This window comes from Castor canadensis, chromosome 8 (assembly GCF_047511655.1).
Source record: "Castor canadensis chromosome 8, mCasCan1.hap1v2, whole genome shotgun sequence".
Classification (NCBI taxonomy): Eukaryota; Metazoa; Chordata; class Mammalia; order Rodentia; family Castoridae; genus Castor; species Castor canadensis.
In genome coordinates this window covers 21,901,071-21,926,563 of record NC_133393.1, presented here as the reverse complement: position 1 = coordinate 21,926,563, position 25,493 = coordinate 21,901,071, and the positions used below count along the sequence as shown (strand labels likewise).

Below are 25,493 nucleotides of genomic sequence, written 5' to 3'. Positions count from 1 at the left end.
TTTGAGTCCAGGAGCCTGGAAACCGCGGCCTTCTCCAGCCCCCGCTGAGTCTGGCCCCTGAGTGTGGCAGCTCTGCAAACACCAACACACAAGGGCGGCTTTGAAAGACGAAGGTGAGTGAGACAGAGACACAGAGACTCACAGAGACCCCAGGCCAATGAGACCTCGGAGGCCCCCACCCTCCACCAAAGCCCAGGAGAGGACAGTTGGATCCTATGCATCACTACCCACAAACCAGCCCACCTTCTTGCTACATACTTGCCCCACTGTCTCAGACCTCATCTGCCCCACAGCTCCCCACTGGCACCCTATCACGCTCCACCAATTGATGTCCTGTCCTCTAATCTCAGGACTTCCACAGTAACCCAACTCCCTGGAGTCCCTTCTCTACCCACTCAGTGCCAAAATAAGAGACAGTCATCTTGGCCATCCCCCTAACTCCATGCAGAGGGTTCCTTTCTCCCAAAAACTATTCCTAGACTCTGTAAACACCATACACATCAATTTCCTGTCCCTGAATCTCCCTCTGCAGAGCTTGGAACTTCTTTCTGTAATCTAATCTAAATCCTTTATGCTGTCATTCTGACCATTATCTCTTCAGAGCAAAGAATAAATGAATGTCAAGTTATATACAAATAAGCCCCCAGTGTTTGCAGGAGTGAAGGACTTGCTCCATCCTGCCCTGGACCCAGTGTTCACAGGGACCTGCTCTGACATCAAATCCATTTTCCTAGGAGCCAGGATTTCTGGGTCCTGAGGGGGAGGGTTGGAGGAGACTGGGATTGTGGACACCAGGTTTCCAGGGGAGTCCAACTGGCTAGAGGGGGAGGGGCGGGGCAGGAATGCAAAGAGTTGGCTCCAGCCTCAGACACCTGATCCTAGCCTGTCCAGCAGCCGTCCTGTTGGCAGTCAGCCCCAGTGCTCCCTAGAGCCAGCCGCGTGGCAGCATTGAGGGCATAGGGAGGGGGCAGGGGACCGTGTCAGGGAGTCCAGTGGACAGATAGTTGAGGCATCCCTTCTTTCTCACCTTACTTAGTAGGCTCTGCTCTGCCCCACTGATATTCATCCTTCATCCCTCACCCATCAACCCTAGTATTTACCACCTGGATAGACATCAGCTAAGCTTGGACCAGACTAGTCCTGAAGGTCTTCGAGTCTTCCTGAGGACTCAAGACAAGCATCCAGCCCTACTCAGAGCTCTCTGTGGTGGTCCTCATCCGGTGGGCTTTAGCTGCCCTCCTGCAGTCTCTTGGAAGAGGGAAGAGATTCCTATTCTGGCTCCAAGGAACCCGGGCATCTCGCCCTCCAGCCTAAACCCTGGACGCCCCCAATCCCCTCCTTAAATTCAGACGCTTCTGCCCCAGGCATCAGCGGTCCCCTCCTCCGGATACTTGGAGCTCCAGCTGACTCTGACTACCAGGCATGGCACTCCTCTTACCTGCCCAGCCCGGGGCAGCGCTCAGCCCTATCAGCAGAGGTAGGAGCAGGAGGAGGCGATGGCAGCGGCTGCACCGCTCCATGGCTGGGCGACCACAACGCCAGGTCCCAGGGACCCAGGCACGCCCTGAGGCTGACAGGAGACAGGAATCGGGCTGTGAGCTTGGGAACCCGGGATCCTGGGGAAGTCAGAAGCTGTCCCACGGCAACAGCTTTCAGCAGCCCAGCTCCATGCAACAAGGTGCCGTCGGGGATCTCGCGCTGCTCCCTCCTCGGTGGCCGCCGCTCCTGTGTGTCTCCGGCCACCCCAGCAGCCCAGAGCCCCCACCTCGCCCCCGCCCCCAGGTCCAGCCCCCGCCTCCAACCGCCCGCCCAAAGCCACCGCGGGGGAAACCCCACCCTCAATCACCACCTGGGCGGGGGAGGGTATGGGGGAGACCGGAACCCTCACTCCCTGCTGACCCTTGAACTGTGCTTCCCTACTCCTTGCAGGGATTCAGTGTCTTTTACCCTAAGATACAATGCATCTTCCCTCAGCTCTTCCTTTTCTAGGACCCAAACGTCTAGTCACACACACACCCTCTCGGGTTCCCTCCCCCTTTGGGGCCCAGAGCCCCCTTTTTGCTGAGTCCTGGGCGGGACTTAGGGCACAGTGGGAAGGGAGAGGCGGGCCTGGGGGTCGCCACCCCCACGCCCACACATAATCAGGTCTCCATAATTACCCCCCTCGCCCCGCCCCATGTAATTACAGAGCCGGTCCTGGGGCCGGGGTATTTATAGACAAGGCTATAGATAGCGACTAACTGGTGGGGGGAGTGGATGGGGGTTCTATGGAGAGCAGAGGAAGCCTATTTGGGGACAGAGGCCAGAGACTAGAACAAACAGGCTAATCGGGTCCAAGGAGATGAAAATGAGGGGTAGGAAAGGTAGTCGACAGCTCAGGTGAGAAGGGACCCAGGGGTGTAACGAGGAGGAGTCGATGCCGCTGGAAGGGTCCGGGGAAATGGGGTCACTCAGGGACGTGGCCGGCTCCAGGCAGGCAACGCCTGGGGAGGGCGCCGCGCTCGCGCCCAGCGCGCCCCCACGAGCGGGCACTGCGCCGGGTCTGCCCGGAGCCCGCGGCGCGGCGGGAGAGAAGGCCGGAGCGAGAGAGGCGCCGCCGCCCACTGGCGCAGCGAGGGCACCAGCGAACAAGGCGCCTTTGAGAAACAGTCGCACTCCCTCCTCCCGCCCGGCCCCGCCCCCAGCCTGCCATACCCTCTTCCCCGCACCGCGCCCCCCCCCCCGCGCCCCGACAAAGCGGCCTTGTGTCCCCCACCCTTCACCGCCTCTCGAGCCCCAGGGAACCTCTAGGGAGCAAGTCCAGAGTTACCAACCGGATACCCTCACACCAAGCTGATGGGCGCTGCCCACCTCTATAGTCATCTCAGTCCAGAAAACAGCGATTTTAATTTGAAAGCGATTTTATGTGCGAGTGAAAGAGGGGAAAGGACCCCAAAGAGGAGATGCAAGGCAAAAATCATGCAGCCCCAGCACTCCGTCTCTGCAGACTGGCCATCGCCCCTCAATTCTCAGGCCAGGATCCCTATCCCAAGCCTATGCTGTGTGCCCAGAACTGGAGGAAAGTTATGAAGGGAAGGGCCCCAGGGACTACACCCACCAAACCAGCCAGCCAGGCCCTGTCATCACAGCCCAGACCCCTTCCCCAAGCTAGACATGAAGGCCGAAGGGTGGAGAAGGCCAGTGCTTGGAAAGCCCAGGAACAGACCACCTCAGCACCCTGCCTTGCCTAAATACCAACCTCCACCACTGGCATCTCTTAGTCAACCTGGGAAAGTACAGTACTTCTTTGAGTCTAACTGCAAGTCTCTATCCTCTGAGGAAATTAAAAATAGCAGATTGGTTCCTACATCTCCACCAGCCCTTTAACCACCACCACCTTTTTATTTTTCAGTCTGACTGTAGGAGGCAAAGTATGAAAGAGGACTCTGGACAGAAGACAGTGACAGGCTCCCTCTTTGTCCCCAACTGCCAGGTTTGGAAGGAAGAAAGCTTGTCAGAGCCTTACTTCCATGTCCATCAGTTCTGGGGGGCCCGCCCCCCAACATCCATTTCAGGGGGGAGTTCCCCATTTCCACTTCACATGGGAGTGAAGCAAAATGAGAAGGAAACAGGATCCCAGGAATGGGATCAGTGCTTTGTGCTGGGGGAGGGATGAGAGTGAGAAATCACCCCAAATCATTGGAGACCCCAACAAGTTCAGAGACTCAAAGTCACTGAAAGGAAATGTCCAGTCCTCAGAGGGACCTGGGGTCCCCTCTGACTTGAGCTATCAAGCAAACCCCTTGGAGGGTTGACAGATCTCCTTTGAGGTGTTGGTTTTGCTCTGTGTTCCAGGCCTTGAAGTTCTGTCTGGGCACATGGGGCCTCCCACCCTGGCCCAGGCTCCGAGTCTTCTTGGATGGCACCCCTCAAGTGTGAGAAGCCCACATGTGGGTGTGGGCTCAGGCCAGCTGGTGAGGAGCCTCAAGCATCTCCATGAGGAAGGTGTCGATGGGGGTGTCACCAATGAGCTTGAAGAAAAACAGATGCTCTAGACACTTAAGGCCTATGGACCGGAGGGCTGGAAGACGTAGCAGCAGCTTGGCAAACCTGAGGTGGAGGTGGAGGTGGAGGTGGGAGAAGGGGGGTGAGAGCCAGAAGCACTCAGGCTCTGAACACACCCCCACCTCACTCCCCACCCTTGCAGGGGCTTCAGTCCCCAAAGCTCCATCTCACCGTCCCTGCTGCTCAGGGTACTTCTGTTTGCAGTAGGTCTCCAGTGATGCATACACTTTCTCTCGAAGGACCTCCACCTCGCCAGGGTTGGAGAGGCCCTTGGCATCTAGGGTGGCAGGGAAGTGAGGAAGAAGGACAAATCAAATGAGAACAGACATGCAACTGTAGCCCTCAGGATGCCACTTCAGGGCTCCACCTACTCGCCTTTTACCTGGCAAAGGAAGCAGGGCCCACTGGGTTTGTGGGATGGGGTCAGAAAGGGAATGGATCAGTAGAAGTGCCTTTTTCCTCCATTGGGAGATTTCTAGGCTGAGGGTCTTACTGAGGGGAATGGCTGGGTAACTTAGGAGGCTCCGGAGAAGAGGCTCCAAGGTTGCCTTGGTCTTGAGAGACAGGGGTAATCCTCCTCTTACCTGGATTAAACAGAATGATTGCCCGCAGGCAGCCAAGCTCTGTCTTGTCCATCCTCATGTCACGCATTTTGGACACTAGCTCTGTCAGCACCCTGGAGAGGGACCTGCAGGTCACTCAAAGGTCACAGCTCAGCCAGCCTTGGACACGGACCAGCCTATAGCCCCACCCCCTCTACCTACAGGTCAGCCCAGCCAAGGGCCACTGACCGATCGAAGATGGCTCCCACGCCTGCGGAATGGGCTGAGTTGCGGTGCACATGAAGACCTGTGGCAAGGAGGATGCCATCTCGGACATCAATGGACCGATGAGAGAAGGAAGCAATGAGGAGCTCATTCCAGCCTGGTTGGGGGCAGCAAAGGTCAGGAGCCAGAGATCAGACCATAGGATTCAAAACACATCAAAGGAAGAGAAGAAAAGAGGTGGCAAGGTCAGTAAGCATGGCTCCCTGAGTATGCAAGGTAAGGCCACTAGGGTCACTGAAGGTCAGGAGGTCAAAGAAGGGTCAAATGTCAAGAAGTCAAAGGAATTGAAGGTCACTGACCTGCCCGTAGCAATATGACCTGGTCATCCAGAGGCAAGGAGGAAAAGTGGGGGATCCTCTTCGCCCATTCAACAAGCGTGAACAACTGTTTGTCAGCTGCCTGACAGATATTAGTCACGGGGTCATTTGGCTGCAGGAGACAGGGCATAAGATTTATGAAAGGGGTAGAGGTGTGCTAGGAGTCCCCCTTGTAAAAAGCTTTCGACATTCCCTCCTTGTACATAATCTTCCTTTAAGCTCCGCCTAAGCCAATCCCTATAAATCTGGCTTCACTTCTGGCATTCATGTAAATGACTGTTTGAGCCTCATCTGTGGTTCTGCCACTGTGAGTAGGGATGGAGGGAGCTCTCACACCCACCTTAGATGTTTGAGAGGCCTTGTTTGGCAGCACTTCCAGTCCCAAGCAGTGTGAGGAGGGTATGAGGAGAAGGGAAGAGGGGAGATAGAACAGACCTAGACTTCCTCCTCCCCCAACCCCATCGCAAAGAAGGGGTGACCCCATCACTCACGCTGCTGCCGCTACCCCCGGTTCCCCCGGGACCCTCAACGCCCTGGTCAGTCTTCTGCTCCACAGCAAGCTCTGCCTCCAGGATTCTGTCCACAGGCATCTCCTCGGGGGCTCCCCCAGCCCCCTCCCCATCCCCATCCTTGTCCTTCCCCCGCTGACGCTCCTCCTGTACCGCTGTGGGGAGGGTGAGGAAGAAAAAAAATGGAAAGTCATCAGCCAGCCATGAGGGAGTTCTGAAATATCCTTGGGGCCTTATCAGGTCTGATATCCCTTAAGAGATATTTATAGCAATTTTTAAAACACTAGAAACGGTAAATGGACAGGAACAGTCTAGAAGCAGGAGCTATTAAAAGGCAGGTAATAGGTCAAGAAGGGAATAGGAAAATAAAGGAATTAGGGAGGAAGCCAGATTTAAACAGAGGGCCTACTATGTGCTTAGAAACATGCTATATGTGTTTTATCATTCACTCAAGGATCTTAATGACCCTGTGAGCTCTGGTTGCCACTTGTAAAGATGAAGAACTTGAGGCTTAAAAAGGTTAGCTAGTGTGCCTAAGTTCATACAAGATGTGACAGGTCAAGCACACCAGTGGCAAATCTTGTGTTCTTTAGACTCAATAAATAGGCAATAAGTGAACACTGGCCTAGGTCTTCAGAGACATGCATCTGATCCTGACCCTGCCACTCTTTTTTTTTCCCCCAGAGGTACTGGAGTTTGAATTCAGGGCCTCACACTTACTAGACAGATACTGTACCTCTTGCCCTATACCCCCAGCCCCTGCTCTGGTTATTTTTGAGATAGGATCTCGCTTTTTGCCTGAATGGCTGGACTACAACCCTCCTAGTCACACTTCCCATAGTAGCTGGAATGACAGGCACATGGCACCATACCCATCTTTTTCTGTTGAGACAGGGTATTGTGAACTTTTTGCCCTTGCAGGCCTGGAACCTCAATCCTCCCGATCTCAGAGTCCCATGACAGGCCATCACACCCAGCTCTTGGTTGAGATGGGGTCTTTTTGCTAGCCTGGCTTGGACCCACAATCCTCCTAATCTCTGCCTAATAAGTAACTAGGATTACAAGCATGAGCCACTACCACCCAGCTCAGGCTCATCTTTACTAAAGGAGAGATTTGTCCAAGATACATTCTCTACAGTATCTCTCTCAGAATTCCAGGAGCAAGACTTAAGAAGAAGGAGAAATAGAAGAGAAAGTCTTCTGTAAGTCTGCTTAAGAGGGTAGAGTCCCAGGGGTTGGAGGAAAGACCACAGAGAACAGGGACATGGAGACCAGAAAAGGAACATGGGATCAGAGAGGAGAAACTGCTAAGACTAGAGAAGAGGAAACACAGAAGCCCATCATGGATAAGGAAAGACTATCCTGCCGTAGGACTAGATGGGGCTGGGAAAGGATCATAGTGTGACCACAGAGGCAGAACCATTAATTTAGATGGAAAATCAAGGGACCAGAGCTGGGTACCAAGGAAGAGCACTGAATCAAACATCGCCCCCTGGAGGAAAAAAGAGAGAACAGTCCTGCATTCCTGACAGGCATACAAAGCTATGGATGCCTTCAGTCTCCCCTCTACCCCCTCCCTGTTCTCCCACTAGTGAGGTGGGAGAGAAGGACCTATGGACTGGGAAGCCTGGCTGGAGCAGGTCCTTACCCTCCCTCTTCATGCCAGTGGCCAGGCACTTCTGATAGCGGCAGTACTGACAGCGGTTCCTCTGGCGCTTGTCCACTGTACAATCTTTATTGTCACGGCATGAGTAGGTCAGATCCTTACGGATAGTACGCTTAAAGAAGCCCTTGCAGCCCTCACAGCTGTAAACCCCATAGTGTTTGCCTACAAGGGGAGGGTAACAGCAATAAGATGGCTGCATAGAGACCTCCTTAACATAAAGTCTTTTGCCAATCTCTTCCCCCCGCCAGGCAAAAGTCAGTCAAAATCCTTCCTGTGTTTGCAAAATATAGAGATGAGGAACTAGCTGGTCAAGAATAACTTAGTCCACTCTCCTCACTCTTCAGAAATCCTATACTAACCCCCATTTCCCTCTGACCACCTTCCATTGCATGGTACATCTGAGCTTCAGGTTCTTTAGTCCTCCACAGGTCTCCCCCAGCTCACTTACTCTGACTCAACCCCAGGAGCCCCTGGAAGTCCTACAGGTGGTGGTAAATGACCCAGACTCTTCTTTTGTGTCTATGTTCCAAGCCCCATACCTGAACTTCGGTCCCCGCAGATTGCACATAGCCGTTTGCCAGCCCCAGGGCCACCTGGAGGGGGTGGACAGTGCAGGCCCCGGACCCCTAAGACTGGTGGCTTCACATCTTCAGGGGGGCCAGACCCACCCCCAGGGAGCGACACTGTTGAGTTAATCTGGGATGGGGGAAATAGGGAGGTCACAGGGAGACTCATTTGGAAGAAGAATCTCTCACAGGTAACGGAAATCATCCACTAGGCAGGGCCCTCAACTGCACACTCCGAAGGGCATCAGCTACACTGCAGTCTACATAAAAGGCCATCCATGGAGCACAACTCATAGAGAACAGACATAAACAGTTGCCCCCTGAAATTGTGTAACACAGTGGCCCTGAAGGGCATGTGTTTTAGAAGGACATATGGGACCAAAAGGGCAGAAAAATCACTGATAGATGAAAATGACATCAGGAATATTGGATTGCTTTTTTCATAATAGGATTAGGGATGAAGCATGCACTAAAATATCAGTCACCCCAGAAAGGGCAAGGGGTTTCACAAGGACCACATGCCTGCTAGGATTAGAGGACTGGAAGGTCAGTGAGCCATGGGGAAGTTCACAGGAGGATGAGGGTTACAAGGAAAACAAATGAAATCAAAGTGGAGAGGCAGTAAGTGGGTCACAACCTCTCACCTGGGGGCTGCTGACAGGCCCGGAGAATCCTGGGGGAGCTGGAGGGGGCAGACCAGGGGACCCCATGGAAGAACTGATGACTGGGAAGGGGGAGCCCAGTGGGGGTGGTGGCATTGGAGGTGGAGGTGCTGAAGGTGGCAAAGGTGGTCCAGGAGGAGAAGGGGGAGGGATCCCCTGGGGAAGGGGGTTGGGGGAGGAGCTGTCTGGGCTTCGCGAGTCTGAGAGAGAGAGGTACATACAGGCACAGAGACACACAAGAGACAGGAGAGATAAAAACAGAAAATGAGTCTCTGATCATCCACTTGGAGACTTTAATTCTCTAATTCCCCACAGCGCCACAGCACCCTACCCCACCCATCCCCAAGTTCAGAAATACCCTGCTGTCAAACAACACTGTAACTCTTAAATGTGGTGCTGGGGGGTGGGGGCTACAAAGGAAAAGAAAGGCAGGGTAGTTCAAGTGAGGAATATTTCCACACAAAGCATATGAATGAATACTAAGTCACTCCCAAGTAGACCTGTCTCGTGGGTGGGGCAGCACGTGGGGTGGCCCAGTCAACCTTTCCATTCCTAGCTTACAGCCAGGTAGCAAGAGCGTGCAGGAGACAGGCGGACAAGAACCCCCCTAGACGTGAGATCTGCCTTCAAACGTCCAGAGTCCTCAAGCCCAAGGGGAATCGTGTCTTCCCACGCCCGGGACATCGGGAGCAGGGCCTCAACAGGCCACCACTAGGAGGGCGGAAACTCCCCCGCCCCGGGGTGAAGTGGGGGGGCGCTAAGGCCCTCGGGAGGGAGAGGACGCGTGTTTACAAACAAGGGGGCGGGAGCGCCAGAGAAAGAACGCCCGGGGAGGATATGGGGGAGGGGTGCAGATAATGCGGTCACTAGCTCGCCTGCTCGTCCGCTAGGACACTCACCCCGCCCGCTGTCGCCCATCCCGTCCCGTCCAGCCTCCCCCGGCTCCGGCTCCGGGGTTTGTTGTTCTCCGGCTGCCGCCGCCGCTGCTGCCGCCGCGGGATCCAGCCAGGGCCGCCGCCGCCGCCACCGGGACGCGACCCCACAATGCATTTCTTTTCTCACCCCCACCGGCCCACACTGCCCTGCGGCATGCCGCTGGGGGAGGAAGGGCGGGCGGGCGGCCCAAGACATGACTCCTGGCTGAGTGTAGGGATACCGGAAGAGGTGCCAAGGATTCCCAAGGATTGACCGGGGCACTAACTGAACACGAGGAAGCCCCAGAGAAAAAGGCTCTGGCCTGGATCGGCTCTAACTAAGCGCTTCGCTCGGCTCTGTACCAAAATGACAGCGCCGATGTGGCAGCCATCTTTGTACAGACGGGAAGTCTCGTCGCTAGTTCCCGCCCCTTCGCTAGTTGGAAACGGAGGAGGTGTCCTTCAGCCTGTTAGCCCGCCTCGCCCAGCCTCCCCTCAAATAACCTCTGTACCTGCGCATGCGCAATAGGGCAGGCTGGCTTTGCCTCCACCAGAGAGCCGCCATATTGGTAAAGGTATTGGGGCGGAGATAGAACGGAACTTCCTGTTCTCGCGGGAGGTAGAGGCGTGACTGCCACGTCCGAGCAAACTGGGAAAGGAGAGGATCCCGGAGCCGGTGAGAATTCCCTGCCTTTCCTCTACTGTTCCTTCCAGGCTTTTTCCCCGTCTAGTGAGTCATAAAGACGAGGGCCCAGAGAGCCCGTAAAGGGCGGATCAAAATCTAGAGCGGTGTTCTGTGAGAGTGAGGGAGCCTGCATCTGGGAAGGGGTTCGGAATAAAGAGAACGAGTCTTGGGAACAGTGTGGGTGGCGATAGAATGGAATGGGGAAGCGGCCCATAGAAGTGCACGGAGGGCACAAGCAGAGTAAAGCGGACTCGTGTAGAGTTGAGGGTCAAGTGGAGTCACTGTCTCTGTCCCTCTGGTCAGTGTGATGGCCAGAGGCCTGCGGGCCCCCCACTGGGTGGCCGTGGGACTGCTGACCTGGGCAGCCCTGGGGCTGCTGGTGGCCGGACACGAGGGTCATGGTGATCCGCACAAGGACGTGGAAGAAGAATTCCATGGCCACAGGCACTCACATGAAGATTTCCACCATGGACACAGCCATGCCCATGGCCATGGCCACACTCACGAGAGCATCTGGCATGGGCATACTCACGGTCACGACCATGGACATTCACACGAGGATTTGCACCATGGTCATAGCCGTGGCCACTCGCACGAAAGCTTCCACCACAGAGGACATGGATATGACCATGAACATAGCCATGGAGGCTACAGGGAGTCTGGGGTTCCAGGCATCAAGCACGACCTGGACACTGTCACCCTCTGGGCCTATGTGAGTCCCCAGGGGATGGGGTGGAAAGGACTGGTTCTAGGTTGGTGAAAACTGCAATATTTGACTCCTGATTCTTCTTCACCAGGCACTGGGGGCCACAGTGCTGATCTCTGCCGCTCCATTTTTTGTTCTCTTCCTCATCCCAGTGGAGTCAAACTCGCCTAGACATCGCTCTCTACTCCAGATCTTGCTCAGTTTTGCTTCTGGGGGGCTCCTAGGTGATGCCTTCCTGCACCTTATCCCTCATGCTCTGGGTAAGTAATCTCTAGACTACCTCAAACCTTAAATTTTTTTGAGGTACTGGGATTTGAACTCATGGCCTTGAACTTACTAGACAGGTGCTCTATTACTTGAGCCACGCTCTCAGCTCTCACAGGTTTAACTGTTTTATTTGTGGGGGGATTGGGGAAGATTTTTTCTTCTTTGTGATTCCTAACCTTCCAATAGACCCTAAATACACATCTTTGGTCCGGTATTCCCTCGTCCAGCCTTTTTTCCTCCTTCCTGCAGAACCACATTCTCATCACACTCTGGAGCAACCTGGACATGGACACTCCCACAGTGGTAAGGAAGAGAAGACAGGTAAAGGGGTGGAGTACTGGGAAAAGTGTGTGTCTTCCTGTTCTTCACTTCCTGTACTTGAGAAGGAATTCTGGAATCTACATCTCCCTTAATGTATCAATGCCCCCATTCCCAGGTCAGGGTCCCATTCTGTCTGTGGGACTGTGGGTTCTCAGTGGAATTGTCGCCTTCCTTGTGGTGGAGAAATTTGTGAGACATGTGAAAGGAGGACATGGACACAGTCATGGACGTGGTCACACACATGGAAGTCATGCACATGGAAGACAGGGTAAGCCCAGGACAATTTCTAAAAGCCACCTTGCCTGCTTCATGGCTGTCAGCTGGAGCAGGTATCCCTTTGAGGATATATCTTAGAAGATCTCTGCTCTCCGCTCTGACCATCTCCTCTGTTTCCTCAGAGCATTCTTCAAAGGAGAAGCTCAGCTCAGAGGAAGAAGAAAAGGAAGAAGCAAAGTTGCGGAAAAGGAAAGGAGGGAGCATAGGGCCTAAAGATGGGCCAATAAAACCTCAGAACCCTGAAGAAGAAAAAACAGGTTCAGGTAAGGAACAGGGGTGGTAATGAGTTTGGGCAAGGAGCATCACTATGATTTGTATAAAATATGTGTTGTGCATATGGCAGGTGTCTGGGAAACACTGTTTGTGAAGTGATCCCTGAGGGGAGATATAAAAATGGCTGACCACAACTGGGACTGGTGGTAAAGGATTTCTCTTTTCATTTTGTCTTCCTCTTTCTCCTGTACAAGACCTGCGTGTGTCTGGATACCTGAATCTGGCTGCTGACTTGGCACACAATTTCACAGATGGTCTGGCCATTGGTGCTTCCTTTCGAGGGGGCAGAGGGCTGGGGATCCTGACCACAATGACTGTTCTGCTACATGAAGTGCCCCATGAAGTTGGGGACTTTGCCATCTTGGTCCAGTCTGGCTGCAGCAAAAAACAGGTTGGTGGTTATGTAAACATGGTTTCCTCAAACCTCTGTCCCTGCTTTCTCACCCCAAACCCAGGACTGCTTCTCATTAGTTCTAAACAAGTTGTATTATTACAACAAATCCTCTGGAAGTGAGGGTGAAGCATTTGTCTCCTTTGTCCTGTAACTCAGTATTTCTTACATATGTAATTTGGTTTTTTTTTGTGGAACTGGGGTTTGAACTCAGGACTCTTTAGGCTTACAAAGCAGGCACTCTACCACACTTCTAGTCCATTTTACTTTGGGTATATTGGAGATGGGGGTCTCAGGAACTATTTGGCCAGGTTGACCTCGAACTGCCATATTCCTGATCTTAGCCTCCTAAGTAGCTAAGATTACAGGCATGGGTCACTGGCACCCGGCTTAGCTCAATATTTCTTAAACTATGCTCTGTGCACACACTGGCGCACACAACACAACACAACTACTGAATCAAACCCTACACCTATACAGCCATACCCCACCAGCCACATTTAAACCACTGATAATCTTTAGCTGTTGGTGTCTCTCTCTCCTTTTCTGCCCACCAGGCGATGCGTCTACAATTACTGACAGCAGTAGGAGCATTGGCAGGCACAGCCTGTGCTCTTCTCACTGAAGGAGGGGCAGTGGGCAATGAAGTTGCAGGTGGTGCAGGTCCTGGCTGGGTTCTGCCATTCACTGCAGGTGGTTTTATCTACGTAGCAACCGTGTCTGTGTTGCCTGAGCTGTTGAGGGAGGCGTCACCATTGCAATCACTTCTGGAGGTGCTGGGGCTGCTGGGGGGAGTTATTATGATGGTGTTGATTGCCCACCTTGAGTGACAGATGGGATAAGTGGCCACTACTCCTGCCCCAAACCTCTTCTCCTAACTGTAAGTCGGGGCCTGTGGCTGTTGGGGGCCCTGGCCAGGGTCATCTGCCAAAGCAAGGAGATCTATCCTAGAATGGTGACATTGGCATTAAGGGCCTTCAAGGTTTGGCAGCGAAAATGACAGGCCAGAGGGACCAAAGTGTTGGACACTGCTCAACCATATTGTTGGGTTTGGAGGGATAAATGGGGCCATGAAAAAGGCTGGAATGATGACTGGTTACCTGGTGTTCCTTGCCGCACTTATTCTCAGAGGACCAAGGTGCCACACACAAGAGTTCTCCAAGATCTATTCCTCTCTCCCACTGGTTGGTGAAGGCCTCAGGGAAGACCAGAGCCCTGGACAGAAGGGGGTAATAGGAAGAGTTGGGGGTAAACATCAATCGTGTGTTGTGATTTGGGAGTGATTTGGGGTGGGAGGTGGCTGAGGGTTAGCTGGTAATCTCATGGCCTGATTTTTTTTTTTGTTTATTTCTATTCATTTTGTATCAATGTTTGAATCGAAGAGGAGGGGTGGTGACTGGAAATAAAGTCCTTGAATCTTCCGCCTCATATGCAGTATTTGTCTTTTTGGGGGGAACGGGACCCCTTGTCTCCCTCAGATCCCAAGGCTCTGAAGCCTGGGCCACGCCCCCAAGGTGGGAGGTCGGTCCGTGCTGGTGTCCGCAGATGGCCTCTGGCTGGTGGGATTTTGGTTGGTCCTGGTTTAGCCCTTGTCACGCCTCCTGTGAGCTCGCATTGGCTCGGGGCTTGGGTGCCCGCCTATCCCCTGCCCGCCATGGCGTCTCTGCTCCGGCTCAGCTCTGCTTTGGCCCTGGTCACAGGTTGAGGGGGTCCTCTCCCTGGGCAGGTTGGGGTTCAGGAGTAATGTCAATGGGCACACCCTCATACCCTGCGACTCCTGTGATCTCTGGCCCTTTGTCCAAATTTCCCTAACTGCTCCCTGTGACCTCTGACCCCAGCCGCTCTTCCCTTCCCACCCGGTGTATTCTCTCTCACCGCAGGTGCGGGTAGCGGCATCGGCCGCGCGGTCAGTGTACGCCTGGCCCGAGAGGGGGCCACCGTGGCCGCCTGCGACTTGGACGGGGCAGCGGCACACGAGACGGTGCGGTTGTTGGGCGGGCCGGTGATTGAGGCGCAGGCGCCCCGCGGGAACCACGCTGCCTTCCAGGCTGACGTGTCGGAGACCACGGCTGCCAGGCGCCTGCTGGAGCAAGTGCAGGTGAACGCCTGGCAGCCTAGCTCTTGTACAAGCTCCCACATCGCCCCCATTTCCCCGGCTCTTTGTGGTGTTTTGGTGTGGAACCACCCCTCCTTCCCATAGGCCTGCTTTTCTCGCCCACCATCTGTCGTTGTGTCCTGTGCGGGCATCACCCGGGATGAGTTTCTGCTCCACATGTCTGAGGATAACTGGGACAAAGTCATAGCTGTCAATCTCAAGGTGGTGATCTCTGAACCTGTGACTTCTGTTACCCTCCCACTCCAGCCTGGTGGGGAGGGCCATACTTTGAGAAAGGCTGTCACCCCAGCTGATATTTTCTGTTACCCTCTCCTGCCAGGGCATCTTCCTAGTCACTCAGGCTGCAGCCCAAGCCTTGGTGTCCAGTGGTTGTCATGGCTCCATCATCAACATCAGTAGCATCAATGGAAAGGTCAGGTTGAGTTGGGGTGAAGTTAGCCAGGCAAGTGGGCATAGAGAAAAAAGCCAGTCCTTGAGACTCCTGACTCACCCCAGATCTCTGATGCACCTGTAGGTGGGGAACATGGGGCAGACAAACTATGCTTCCTCCAAGGCAGGAGTGATTGGGCTGACCCAGTCTGCAGCACGGGAACTTGGACGGTGGGTCAGACACCTGGGGTACCAGGGGACCTCGCTGAGGCATGTATCATCTGAGGGAAGGGTCAATGTCCTCTCCAGACTCAGCAGCCACTTTTTCTCTACAGACATAGGATCCGATGTAATTCTGTCCTCCCAGGGTTCATTGCAACACCCATGACAGAGAAAATGCCACAGAAAGTAAAGGAGAAGGTAGGAGGCTGTGGGAGGAGGGCAGTATGGGTCTTTGGGCCTCAGAGAGAAATGCTGAGCACAGAGTCTGGCAAACAGTAAATAATGCATGAAGGATGAGGAAAACAGTCATAGACTCTTTTAAACAATCCATAAAAGAAGCTTTCACCCACATTCAAGTGTTTCCTTACAGGTGACTGGATTAATCCCAATGGGACACTTCGGGGATCCTGAGGGTGAGCACTGAATGGGGAGTAGACCCTGGGGAAGGTGATAAATGAAGACGTTCCCAAATTTGTGTTATTTTTGAGGGTCTCACCAGGGTTAGTGGTTGGTGTGTGTTGGGGGGAGGTGTTGGAAGGAGACTGGTTACTTCGGGTCTATGGAAATGAATGGGATTCTGTCCTCCCCCCCCCCAATTCCCATAGATGTGGCAGATGTTGTTGCATTCCTGGCATCTGAAGACAGTGGATATATCACAGGGGCCTCAGTGGAAGTCACTGGTATGAGGCCAGCATGGGGAGGGAGAGGGCAGAGAAGTGGAACCCAGATCATATAAGAAAGCAAGTGAGGAGAATCTGGAGCCAAAAGGGCAGAGGTTCCTGAGACCAGGGACAGAAGTGGGCATCCCCAAGTCATTTACCTCTCCACCCATGCATCTGTCCAAATGTTTCTTCCCCTCTCAGGAGGTCTTTTCATGTAACTGCCTCAAGGACCCTGGACGCTGCTCACTCCCCCACCACTCTGCCTGGCCTCCTGCTGATGAGGACTCTAAGTTCCCAGGCTACAAAAGGGGTGGCAGTGTACGGCTCAGGAATGCTGAATATGGGAGGCAGGGGTGCTTGTGACCCTAATAAATTCCAAATCCTCTTCCCTGCCACCTCCGGTTCTTCTTGTGTCCAAGCCCTCAGACCCTTCCCCACCTCCCCCTCTCTCCCTTTCCCTAAGGATTGTTCCCTTTCACTGCTGGTCTCCCAGGGCAACCCCCGCCGCCGGGTGTGAGAGCAAAGAGTGTATGTCACTGTATTCGTGACACTCTGGGTTTTTGGAGAGGGAGGGGTTTCTGCCCTACCCCCTTTCACTGGTTCTTCAAGGCCAATCCCCTCCCCCCAATTCCCTGGGTCCTTATGGCCCCCAAGGGTGGCTTGTTCTTAGCCCCATCCTGGTGTCCAGTCTGGCCTTGGAAGGGGGTCTTGGAACAGGTGGCCCTCCCCCACCCCTCTCCTTTCTCTCAGTCTCCCCTCCTCTTTCTCTCCACCTTACAATAGCTGCAGCCGGCCTGGGGTCGGATGGGGGGGATTAGAGGAGGGGGCCAGGATTAGGGGAATGGACCAGCCGATGAAAGGGGCTGGAGGAGAGCAGAAGGGAGGGGGCTGGGAGAAGGAGGAGGAAGGGGAGGGGGTCTGCGCTAATCGACTCTGGCGCCCACATAAGGACTGGCCACGGACTGAAGGAGAGGACAGGGAAGTAGGGGGGACCTGGGGTGGGGGGCGAGGAGAGGGGACCCACTACTGACTTGTCCCAGACATCGGCAACCCCCTGGCAACTACAGCCCAGGTCCGAAGCCCCAGCTCTGGCTAGCGGGAACTGAACGCCCATCACTCTCCCTTTCCCTGTATCCCTCATTCCCTGCCCTCAATGGGAATCGCTCTGCTCCTCCTCTTTTCTCTATTCCCCGTCTCCTTCCTTTACTCCAGAGTTCTAGAGAGGCTTCTGCCCACTGGGATCTCACTCCAGACATTCCGCTCCATGTGTCCCCCACTCACACGCGCACACCCCCTCCTCAATGGGGGCCCCCATCTTGTGTGTGTCCCAGCTTCCGCGTGATGTCTCCGTTCCCCGTTCCTCTCATGCACCTCCCTCCCCCGCCCCGGGCCGCGGCTCTTGATTGTCCAAACGCAATTCTCGAGTCTATGGCTCCGGCCGAGAGTTGAGTCTGGACGTCCCGAGCCGCCGCCCCCAAACCTCGAGGGGGAGAGGGGGTCGGAGGGCCTAGGAAGAGGCAAAGCGCAGGGTGGGGCAAGACCCCTGGGTGGCAAGGGGAATCTTGTGCACTTCGGGACCTAGCTGCCTTCACAGGACATGAGCTAAAGCGGCGGAGGATCTTTACAGCTTTTTTTCCCCCGGAATCCCAGGCTGGGGGTTACGGAGAACTTGGGGGGGGGCGAGACCCGAGGGGACGCAGAGTGTGGGAGGTGGCCCCTTCCCCGAGCTCTTCGTCCCCTCCAGGGGGTCCGAGCGGTCTCAGGCTCCGCCCTCTGGAGCGGAGGCCCCGGGGTGGGGACACCGGGAATCGAACGGTGGCTACGATCGTTGGCCGCGCGACTATGCTGGTCCGAGGGCGGAGGCCGTGGTCCCCACGTGGCGCGGGACTCCTGGGAGGCAGGCTCCTCGCACGGAGCGGGCGCGTTTCGTGGGCGGGGGAACTTTGGCGTCCACGTCGCGTCCCACCCGTGCCGCGAGTGGCCGGTGACGTCTCCGCCGGCGGGGGAGGGGGCGGGTGGAGTAGAGGGACAGACGGAAGTGACGTAGGGTCCCAGCGCCCGGGCCATGGCGGCGGCGGCGGCGGCGGGAGCTGCTGTCTGAGCAGGGACTGCGGACGGAACGAAGTCGAGCCAGGAGCCCGGGCCCTGGAAGAGGTGCGGCGGCAGCCGGAGCGCGAACGGCCGGAGCCGGGTGAGGGTCCGCGCCCGCGCGGGGCGGGATTCAGAGGGGCGCCTCGAGGGGCGGGGTCTGCTCGAGAGGCGGCCCCCGAACACCGTGTCCCCTTCCCCCTCCCCGGCCTTAGACTCCTCGCCTGCGGAGCCCGGGTGGGGGGTCTGTGCTTGGTCACCATGACGACGCCGGCGAATGCCCAGAATGCCAGCAAAACGTGGGAACTGAGTCTGTATGAGCTGCATCGGACCCCGCAGGTGACAGGAATTCTCCCATCCCAACTTACCCCCTCCCGCCAAACCCCCAATCCACAGACCCCATCACACCTTTTCTTTTCCATTCTCTGCTCTATTCTGTCGACCCTGCTGGATTTCGCAGGCTCCCTTTGAATCACCTTAATCATTTTAAAGCATTTTTACTTTTATCTCATTTAATCCTCTAAACAGTCATGCTAGAGAGGTACAGCAAATATTACCATCTTCATTTGAAAAATAGCGGACAGGGAAGTTACAGCCCCTGTCCCTCACTCAATGTCATAGGTCAGTGTATACAATACTTACCTTGGGATTTTAAAATGGAACTTCAAAGACATGCCCCTGCCCCCAGTATTCTGACCCAGTAGTGCAGTGGGGACTCAGAATCTGTACTTTTAACAGACACCCTAGAATTCTGATATTAGTACCAGGACCACACTTTTAGGAAATTGTGTTAAGTCTCCAAACCACAGATCTATGCCACCACCTCCCCTAGTCATCTTATCAACCCTTGGAACTTCCAAAGTTCCTACTCTTAATTTATGAGCCCTAATCCTTTCTGTTCTTCATTCTTTCCAAGCCAGTGGCCCTCCCTATCTCAGAATTCCTGTCTTCCTCAGTTGGTCAACATGGGAACCCAGATCTTGCCATCTCACTGTATTTCTCAAAACTCCTTTCTCATGAATTGCTTGCTTCTAAAATTCCCTTCCCTCCAACCCACCATACCTTCCACTCATTGATGCATCCAGGAAGCCATCATGGATGGCACAGAGATTGCGGTTTCCCCTCGATCACTGCATTCAGAGCTCATGTGCCCCATCTGTCTGGACATGCTGAAGAATACAATGACCACCAAGGAGTGCCTCCACCGATTCTGCTCTGATTGCATTGTCACAGCCCTGCGGAGCGGGTAACAAGAGGGACGTGTTTGAAGTTGGGTAAAGGGGTCCAGAGTTGGGGCCCTCTCGCTGGTCCTGGTTCAGCCTGGACACAGTGCCCTGGGACTAACTGCTCAGATCTTCCTTTCTCCTATCTTAGGAACAAGGAATGCCCTACCTGCCGAAAAAAGCTGGTATCCAAGAGATCCCTCCGGCCAGACCCCAACTTTGATGCCCTGATCTCTAAGATCTACCCTAGCCGGGAAGAATATGAAGCCCATCAAGACCGAGTGCTCATTCGCCTCAGCCGCCTGCACAACCAGCAGGCGCTAAGCTCCAGCATCGAGGAGGGGCTGCGCATGCAGGCTATGCACAGGTGTGGGGGTCAGGAGGGAGGCCACGCACAGCAGGGCTGGTGGGGTGGGCCCACGGGTCAGGATTCTAGTATGGTCTTTGCTGCCTGCAAGCTTTTAAGCTTAGCGTCTGGAGTGCTGACCACAGCCTGATTGTTAGGTCTAGAAATTGTGACCATAAATGACAGCTTCTTAGTAAACAACTAGCACTGCTATTCTTAAGGAGAAAACAGCACATCATCTAACTTTCTAGAAATTAGAACAATGGAGTGATTTCAAGCATAAGCTCTGAATTCATCCTGCTGGGGATTAAATCACTCCTAGGCCAGCATCTCCCACTCTGTAATGTGCATCCAAATTACCTATGGGTCTTGTTAAGAATCCAAACTGTGATTCAAGAGGTTGAGAGTGGGGCCTGAGAGTCTGCATTCTTTGAGCTCTCAGTTGATGTACGTCTGTTCTGAGACCACACTTGGAGGGCAAGAGCTTATGGTCTTCAGCAAGTTACTTAATCTCTCAAAGCTTGTTTCCTCAGCCATAAAATAGAGATAAACACTTAGGGTGCTTGGTGCATTGTTTGTGTTTAATAAATACTAGATATCATTCTTAGGATTTCCCTGATCTCTTAATTCTCTGACAATTAACGTCCAAGCTCCTGATCCGTGGTACATTCTAACCTTAACTGTTTGTTTCTACAGGGCCCAACGTGTGAGACGGCCAATGCCTGGGTCAGATCAGACCACAACGATGAGTGGGGGGGAAGGAGAGCCTGGGGAGGGAGAAGGGGATGGAGAAGATGTGAGCTCAGACTCTGCCCCTGACTCTGCCCCAGGCCCTGCTCCCAAGCGGCCCCGTGGAGGGGGTGCAGGGGGCAGCAGTGTAGGGACAGGGGGAGGTGGTACTGGTGGGGTGGGTGGGGGCGCTGGTTCTGAAGACTCTGGTGACCGGGGAGGCACCCTGGGAGGGGGAACTCTGGGCCCCCCAAGCCCTCCCGGGGCTCCCAGTCCCCCGGAACCAGGTGGAGAAATTGAGCTTGTATTCCGGCCCCACCCCCTGCTCGTGGAGAAGGGAGAATACTGCCAGACTAGGTGAGAGCCCTGTCTTTTCATGGACCACTAAGAAACCTAGCTTTCCATCAGAAGTGGCCCTCACCCAAACCCCAAAAGAAACCCTAACCCAGAGGCCCTTGTGGAAAATCCCCTCCCTCTCTTATTTGAGGCCTCTTGTGCCCTAAGTCTGCCCTCTTCCTCTTCCCCCTAGGTATGTGAAGACAACTGGGAATGCCACAGTGGACCATCTCTCCAAATACTTGGCTCTACGCATTGCCCTCGAGCGGAGGCAGCAGCAAGAGGCAGGGGAGCCAGGAGGGCCTGGAGGGGGTGCTTCTGACACTGGCGGACCTGATGGGGGTGGTGGGGAGGGTGGTGGTGCCGGAGGAGGTGATGGTCCTGAGGAGCCTGCCTTGCCCAGCCTGGAGGGTGTCAGTGAAAAGCAGTATACCATCTATATCGCACCTGGAGGCGGAGCGTTCACGGTGAGAGCCCTTGAGGGAAGGGGGATGGGGGAGAGAAGGGGAGGATGGCCTGGAGCACACACAGCTCCAAGGCTGACCTCCTAACTCAGCAGCCCTCCTCTCACCTTCCATTCTTTCCTCTCCCTTCTGTCTTCTCCCACCACTCCCTGTGCTCCTGCTTTGCCCTGTCCCTTTTATCATTCCTCTTTGTTTCCTCCTTCCTTGTTCACCTGTTTTCTGTCATTCATTTCCTTTTCCCTCTTGTCCAACTTCCCTCCTCCTCCTGTCTCTCCCTTCCAAAACCTCCCTAGACGCTGAATGGCTCACTGACCCTGGAGCTGGTGAACGAGAAGTTCTGGAAGGTGTCCCGACCACTAGAGCTCTGCTATGCCCCCACTAAGGATCCAAAGTGACCCCACAAGGGGACAGCCAGATGATGGGGACTATCGGATGTCCTGAGTCCTGGCCCACCCCTCCAGCTTTTTCTTCTCCCAATGCTCTCCAGCCCAGCCAGCCAGCAAGAGGACACAAATAAGGACAAGTGGCTTTTATACAAAGTATCTATATCAGATTCTTCTATATTGTACAGAGTGGGACATGCTCTGCCGTCTACTGCCTTTTCTATTTCCCCCAATGGCCCATCCATCCCAGCTGATGGAGAAGGTGAAGAACCTGCCCTTCACGCTCTCCTACCAACAACAAATTTGCTTTTTTCTTCTTTGAAACCTGCAGTTCTGTGTGTGTGTTTATCTGTGTACAAGATAAAGATTGGGGAGGGAGGTCCAGAATTCAGAATCATCTTTTGAAATGGGGAATGGCAGAGGTTATTCACAGGGTGTAATTCCCTTTTTTTTTCAGCCTCCAAATTAGAAATATGTATGAAAGTAGGGAGGGACTGTCTGTGAAGCTGATGGAAAGAGGAAGAGTGGGGAGATGTGAAGTGAGATCCCAAACTTGTCCTCTACAACCTGAATCTCAGGCTGAAATCCAGCTTCAATGCCAAGGGGACATTGAAGGTGACTCCAAAGTAACACACGTTTAGGGGTGCTGACAGGACAGTGATATTCGCAAGGCAAATACTTCTTGTCATCAGGAAAAGCTGGTTTCTATAGCTGGAAGAAGCCTCTGCTGGGCATTCTGCTCCCACCTTCCGCTGCTTCCGAAGAAGAGCCGGCCGGGCTGGGGACTACAGTTCCCAGGAGCGCCCATCCTGTGCCGCCGGGCGGCGGGGCTGTGGCTGAGGGCCGCCGGGGATTTGTAGTTCTGTTCCCTGCCAGGCTGCGGCTGGAGCGGAGGGCTTGGGGGCATCGAGGAAAGCCACACTGCCTCCGGCCTCCAGTGCCACGGAAGGGGCTTGGGGGACAATTGCGCTCGTCTGCACACCCCCGGGCAGGACAGTGCGCAACCGGGCAGGACCAACGGACTCTCCTGGAGGACCTACTGCACCCTCCCACCTCCACCCAACTCCTCTGCCCCTCACTTACTGTTTTCGCTGCCTTTGGTGCCCCCAGCCCAACCCAATTCCTCCGCTTGCTCTGTTGAGTGTCGCTAGCAGAGCAGCTAGAGGCGCAGGTAAAGTCCGCCTGGCCTCCAGATTACGCCGACTAGGCGGCCCGCCGACCTGAGGGCACTCTACCCCTCCTTTGGGATTTTCGTTTGTTCCCCTGGCCTCAATAACGGCTAATGCGAACGGCTATTCTCCAGCCCTGAGAAAGTACCACAGACTTGGTGACTGGTGCCCATCCGGAGCCCCCGTGCCTGCAGAAATGGGCCACACCCACTTCCCCCTATTAGGAGCCCCTTTCTATGCTGACTCCCTTTTTTTGGATCCCAAGTAGCCGGGGTTCCTCGCGCTCCCTGCCTGTGGAATGAAGGCAGGTGGGCCTTGATCATGGAGCTGCAAGGTAGAGAAGCAAGAGGAAGGAGCCCGGTGAGATACCGAAGTGGAAACCCAAGTGTATGGAATTAACCCAACAGGCCTCTGTTCTGGCTCCAGGCATCTGCCCTTACTCCTCATTCTTCCCCAGCGGACCTTACAGCAGTCTTCTGTCTCTGTTGTCCCCTCTCCTCATTCTGGAACAGCTGGGATCCCTCTGTCTCAGCTCCCCAGTCACCCCTTCTCACCACTCCTCACATTTTTCCCATCCCGCGCCCTCTCTGCTGCAAGTGACTGTGAACTTCCTAGACATGGCTTTGTATCTAGGTGATAGCATGTGGGAGACCCCCCGCCCCACACACACACAAAAATCACCTCTGCCAGGCCAGGCTTCCCCTTCCGTAGTGCTGAGAGGTGGAGGCATTTAAATCTGGGGTGGGGAGGTTCCAACTCTGTCTCTTCCGGCCCCCTTCAAGTCCCCCCCCACACACACACACCCCAGCTCTTTCCTTCTCAAGTCCTTCAGTCCCTGTCAATCAAGACTGCATTCCTTCTGGTGGAGTGGCAGAGTGCATGCCTGGGAAGTGTGAGGCCCTGAGTTCACACCTCAGTGCTGCAAAAAGAAAAAAAAAGATTGCATTCCTGGGTTAGTCAAGATGAGAGATACTAAGTATATCAACCAGAACTTTACTATTTTGTTGAGGAAGGAGGCACATATAGAATAGCTAACAGTGTGCAGAAGGAGGGTACCGAGGAAGGTCAATGCTGGAGTCAGACAGAACTGGATTCAGATCTTCATTCTGCCTGGGAAAGCTGTGTGATCTTTCTGTGGTGTTCTCACCTGCAAAACAGGAAGCGTAATACACTGCTGTCAGGATTTAATTAGATAATACAAGCAAAGTAACATGCCTGACAGACCTGTCCTCCCTGTGTGAATCCCAGATGCAGAATCACTCACCTGGGAACTTGTTAGAAATGCAAATTCTTGGGCCTCATCCCAGATCTGACACATCAGAAACTCTGGAACTGAGGTCAGCAATGGTGTTTCAATAAGTCCTCTGTGATTCTGATGTGCACGAAAGGCTGAGAGCCACTGTAGCCCATGCTCATGAAATGTTGCCCATTCTCCCACCTCCCCAAACCCAGCCACATTCCCACTGGGTTGGAAACCAGGGCCTCCCACATTCTAGGCAAGCGCTCTACCACTGAGAGGTAGCGCTCAACCACCTCCTTTCTTTACAGCGTGAATAGCAAGTGTTCCCTGAGGAAGGGTCTCTAACCTCAAGAGCCAGAGACTCTGCCAGTGGTAGGTGGTCAGGAAGGCCCTCATGAAGAGGTCAGACTTAGCTGGGAGAGAAGAAGAGAAAACTTTTTGCTGGGGGCAGGGAGCCTCTCTTTCCTCTACCCTCCATCCCTACCACCACCTCCATTTTACCTCTCAGACTTCTCAGCAGAGCAGATTCTGTGTCTGAACATAGGAGCTGAGCCCTGGAGCCCAGGGCCTCCAAAGCTTTAAACAGAATGCCCTCCAAGAGCCCCTGCCCCTAGAGGCCTAACTCTGAGCCCTGTCCTTATCTGTCAGCCCTCAATTCCCTGGTAAACTGCTCACAGGAAAGTTGTGGTCTAGCTCCCCCTCCAAACCCACAGAATACCTCAGGGAGAAGGGAGGGAGGGGTCACTGGCACCCCCAACCACTGCTTCAGGTATGTGGTTGGGGGGCTTAGCCTCTGCTCCCCCACCTTTGTCCCCTTTGCTTTCCCCTCCCCATGCTGCTCTCACCTCAGTTTCTACTTCCCCTTCAGGCCAAGAGAAAAGGAGGAGGAAGAGAAGGCAGGACAGATCCCCAGTTATCTGCTTACTGAGGCACCTTTGACCCCTCAGCTGTCACACTGACCCTTCTCTACCTCCTCTACCAGGTTCCCCCAACCCCAAGCAAAACCCATTTTCTGCCTAGAATGTGGTGGCTCCCACCTCTCCCAATGCTGCGTGGGTGAGAGGCCCTCTTCCTGACCCCAGTGTGGGAAGTCCACAGTCTGTCACAGCACCCATGTGCTTGAGTCCCCATGTCATGGCAGCCAGTGTGGCAAGGGCTTGCCCCAGGAGCCTCAACCTGCTGCAATATGCCACTGCACACACAGGCAAGCAACACTATATCTTTGCCACCCCTGGATGGGTCTTAGGGTACCACCCTAGCCTCATGCACCACAAAAAGGCACACTTAACAAGCATCCCAGCCCCAAATGTGGCAAGCACTTCACCCAGAATGGCAGCCTGACCCAGCACCTATCATGTTCACAGGGGAGACAGATGCCCAGCCTAGGAAGGCAGTGACCACTGGTGTCACTTTAGCTAACACCCCAGACTCATGGTCTACCAGAGGCTCCATCACTCAGTTCCCCTGCTGTCCCCATCATCCCACACCAGCTAGGCCCCTGGTCTGCATCTCCCCCAGATGTTCACAGTGGCCTGCTATGGCCACTGAGCCCAGTGAGAAGCCCTCCTTCTGCCCTATAGTGTGGCAGGGGCTCTTGCCACCATTCCAACCTGTAACCCCAGCAGCAGGACCATGAGAGGAGCAGCCCACCACTGTGGCCATTATGACAAGGGTTCAGGACAGAGCTCAGGGCTGATGCACCAGCAAAGTCTGAGGACAAGA

The 25,493-nt window shown here is 54.5% G+C and overlaps 5 protein-coding genes across 9 annotated transcripts in view; 3 read left to right on the top strand and 2 right to left on the bottom strand.

Moving 5' to 3' along the window:
* Positions 1-1,712, bottom strand: part of Col11a2 (collagen type XI alpha 2 chain) — a 29,500-nt gene extending 27,788 nt beyond the window's left edge. For both annotated transcript variants that reach the window (XM_020164112.2, XM_074082455.1), the window contains exon 1: positions 1,439-1,712. In XM_020164112.2, coding sequence (XP_020019701.2) covers positions 1,439-1,520 — 82 coding nt within the window. In that variant the 5' untranslated portion in view covers positions 1,521-1,712. The remainder of the gene's footprint in view (positions 1-1,438) is intronic.
* Positions 1,713-2,873: 1,161 nt separating this feature from the next.
* Positions 2,874-9,954, bottom strand: Rxrb (retinoid X receptor beta). Of its 2 annotated transcripts, none has more exons than XM_020164165.2 (10): positions 9,491-9,954; positions 8,574-8,791; positions 7,903-8,059; positions 7,346-7,525; positions 5,680-5,852; positions 5,171-5,300; positions 4,836-4,968; positions 4,629-4,732; positions 4,216-4,321; positions 2,874-4,089 (listed from the first exon to the last, which is right to left on the bottom strand). In XM_020164165.2, exons 1-10 carry the CDS (start codon positions 9,720-9,722, stop codon positions 3,942-3,944), a joined length of 1,581 nt encoding a protein of 526 aa, XP_020019754.1. In that variant the 5' UTR covers positions 9,723-9,954; the 3' UTR covers positions 2,874-3,941. The 2 variants fall into 2 exon arrangements, with proteins under 2 accessions (XP_020019754.1, XP_020019755.1); XM_020164166.2 differs by having other exon boundaries at positions 4,629-4,720; positions 9,491-9,953.
* A 129-nt stretch (positions 9,955-10,083) lies between these two features.
* Slc39a7 (solute carrier family 39 member 7) lies at positions 10,084-13,487 on the top strand. Its single transcript, XM_020164164.2, has 8 exons — positions 10,084-10,181; positions 10,494-10,902; positions 10,988-11,156; positions 11,413-11,466; positions 11,600-11,752; positions 11,883-12,023; positions 12,228-12,424; positions 12,982-13,487. The coding sequence occupies exons 2-8, from the start codon at positions 10,498-10,500 to the stop codon at positions 13,252-13,254; spliced, it is 1,392 nt and encodes a 463-aa protein (XP_020019753.2). The 5' UTR covers positions 10,084-10,181; positions 10,494-10,497; the 3' UTR covers positions 13,255-13,487.
* A 467-nt stretch (positions 13,488-13,954) lies between these two features.
* Hsd17b8 (hydroxysteroid 17-beta dehydrogenase 8) lies at positions 13,955-16,188 on the top strand. 2 transcript variants are annotated; one of them, XM_074082453.1, is made up of 9 exons: positions 13,955-14,150; positions 14,305-14,522; positions 14,625-14,741; positions 14,860-14,952; positions 15,055-15,140; positions 15,245-15,329; positions 15,502-15,544; positions 15,737-15,811; positions 15,995-16,188. In XM_074082453.1, exons 1-9 carry the CDS (start codon positions 13,970-13,972, stop codon positions 16,009-16,011), a joined length of 915 nt encoding a protein of 304 aa, XP_073938554.1. In that variant the 5' UTR covers positions 13,955-13,969; the 3' UTR covers positions 16,012-16,188. The 2 variants fall into 2 exon arrangements, with proteins under 2 accessions (XP_073938554.1, XP_020019699.2); XM_020164110.2 differs by lacking the exon at positions 15,995-16,188 and having other exon boundaries at positions 14,027-14,124; positions 15,737-15,882.
* A 1,634-nt stretch (positions 16,189-17,822) lies between these two features.
* On the top strand, positions 17,823-21,692 carry Ring1 (ring finger protein 1). Of its 2 annotated transcripts, none has more exons than XM_020164107.2 (7): positions 17,823-17,984; positions 18,097-18,220; positions 18,967-19,127; positions 19,256-19,471; positions 20,147-20,536; positions 20,709-20,982; positions 21,273-21,692. In XM_020164107.2, exons 2-7 carry the CDS (start codon positions 18,143-18,145, stop codon positions 21,372-21,374), a joined length of 1,221 nt encoding a protein of 406 aa, XP_020019696.1. In that variant the 5' UTR covers positions 17,823-17,984; positions 18,097-18,142; the 3' UTR covers positions 21,375-21,692. The 2 variants fall into 2 exon arrangements, with proteins under 2 accessions (XP_020019696.1, XP_073938553.1); XM_074082452.1 differs by having other exon boundaries at positions 17,826-17,947.
* Positions 21,693-25,493: the final 3,801 nt, after the last annotated feature.

What these genes read in the sequence shown, in the direction of transcription:
- Rxrb (XM_020164165.2), bottom strand. Translation starts at nt 9,722, where the DNA reads ATGTCTTGGGCCGCCCGCCCGCCCTTCCTCCCCCAGCGGCATGCCGCA. An exon ending in CTGCGGGGACCGAAGTTCAG is followed by an intron (nt 7,526 to 7,902) that starts GTATGGGGCTTG and finishes CTCCCCTTGTAG; the next exon opens with GCAAACACTATGGGGTTTAC. An exon ending in CCGGGGGTAGCGGCAGCAGC is followed by an intron (nt 5,301 to 5,679) that starts GTGAGTGATGGG and finishes TGTCTCCTGCAG; the next exon opens with CCAAATGACCCCGTGACTAA.
- Slc39a7 (XM_020164164.2), top strand. Translation starts at nt 10,498, where the DNA reads ATGGCCAGAGGCCTGCGGGCCCCCCACTGGGTGGCCGTGGGACTGCTG. An exon ending in CCTTATCCCTCATGCTCTGG is followed by an intron (nt 11,157 to 11,412) that starts GTAAGTAATCTC and finishes TCCTTCCTGCAG; the next exon opens with AACCACATTCTCATCACACT. An exon ending in AGAAGAAAAAACAGGTTCAG is followed by an intron (nt 12,024 to 12,227) that starts GTAAGGAACAGG and finishes CTCCTGTACAAG; the next exon opens with ACCTGCGTGTGTCTGGATAC.
- Hsd17b8 (XM_074082453.1), top strand. Translation starts at nt 13,970, where the DNA reads ATGGCCTCTGGCTGGTGGGATTTTGGTTGGTCCTGGTTTAGCCCTTGT. An exon ending in TCATAGCTGTCAATCTCAAG is followed by an intron (nt 14,742 to 14,859) that starts GTGGTGATCTCT and finishes CTCTCCTGCCAG; the next exon opens with GGCATCTTCCTAGTCACTCA. An exon ending in GCAGCACGGGAACTTGGACG is followed by an intron (nt 15,141 to 15,244) that starts GTGGGTCAGACA and finishes TTTTCTCTACAG; the next exon opens with ACATAGGATCCGATGTAATT.
- Ring1 (XM_020164107.2), top strand. Translation starts at nt 18,143, where the DNA reads ATGACGACGCCGGCGAATGCCCAGAATGCCAGCAAAACGTGGGAACTG. An exon ending in GTCACAGCCCTGCGGAGCGG is followed by an intron (nt 19,128 to 19,255) that starts GTAACAAGAGGG and finishes CTCCTATCTTAG; the next exon opens with GAACAAGGAATGCCCTACCT. An exon ending in CTGGAGGCGGAGCGTTCACG is followed by an intron (nt 20,983 to 21,272) that starts GTGAGAGCCCTT and finishes AAACCTCCCTAG; the next exon opens with ACGCTGAATGGCTCACTGAC.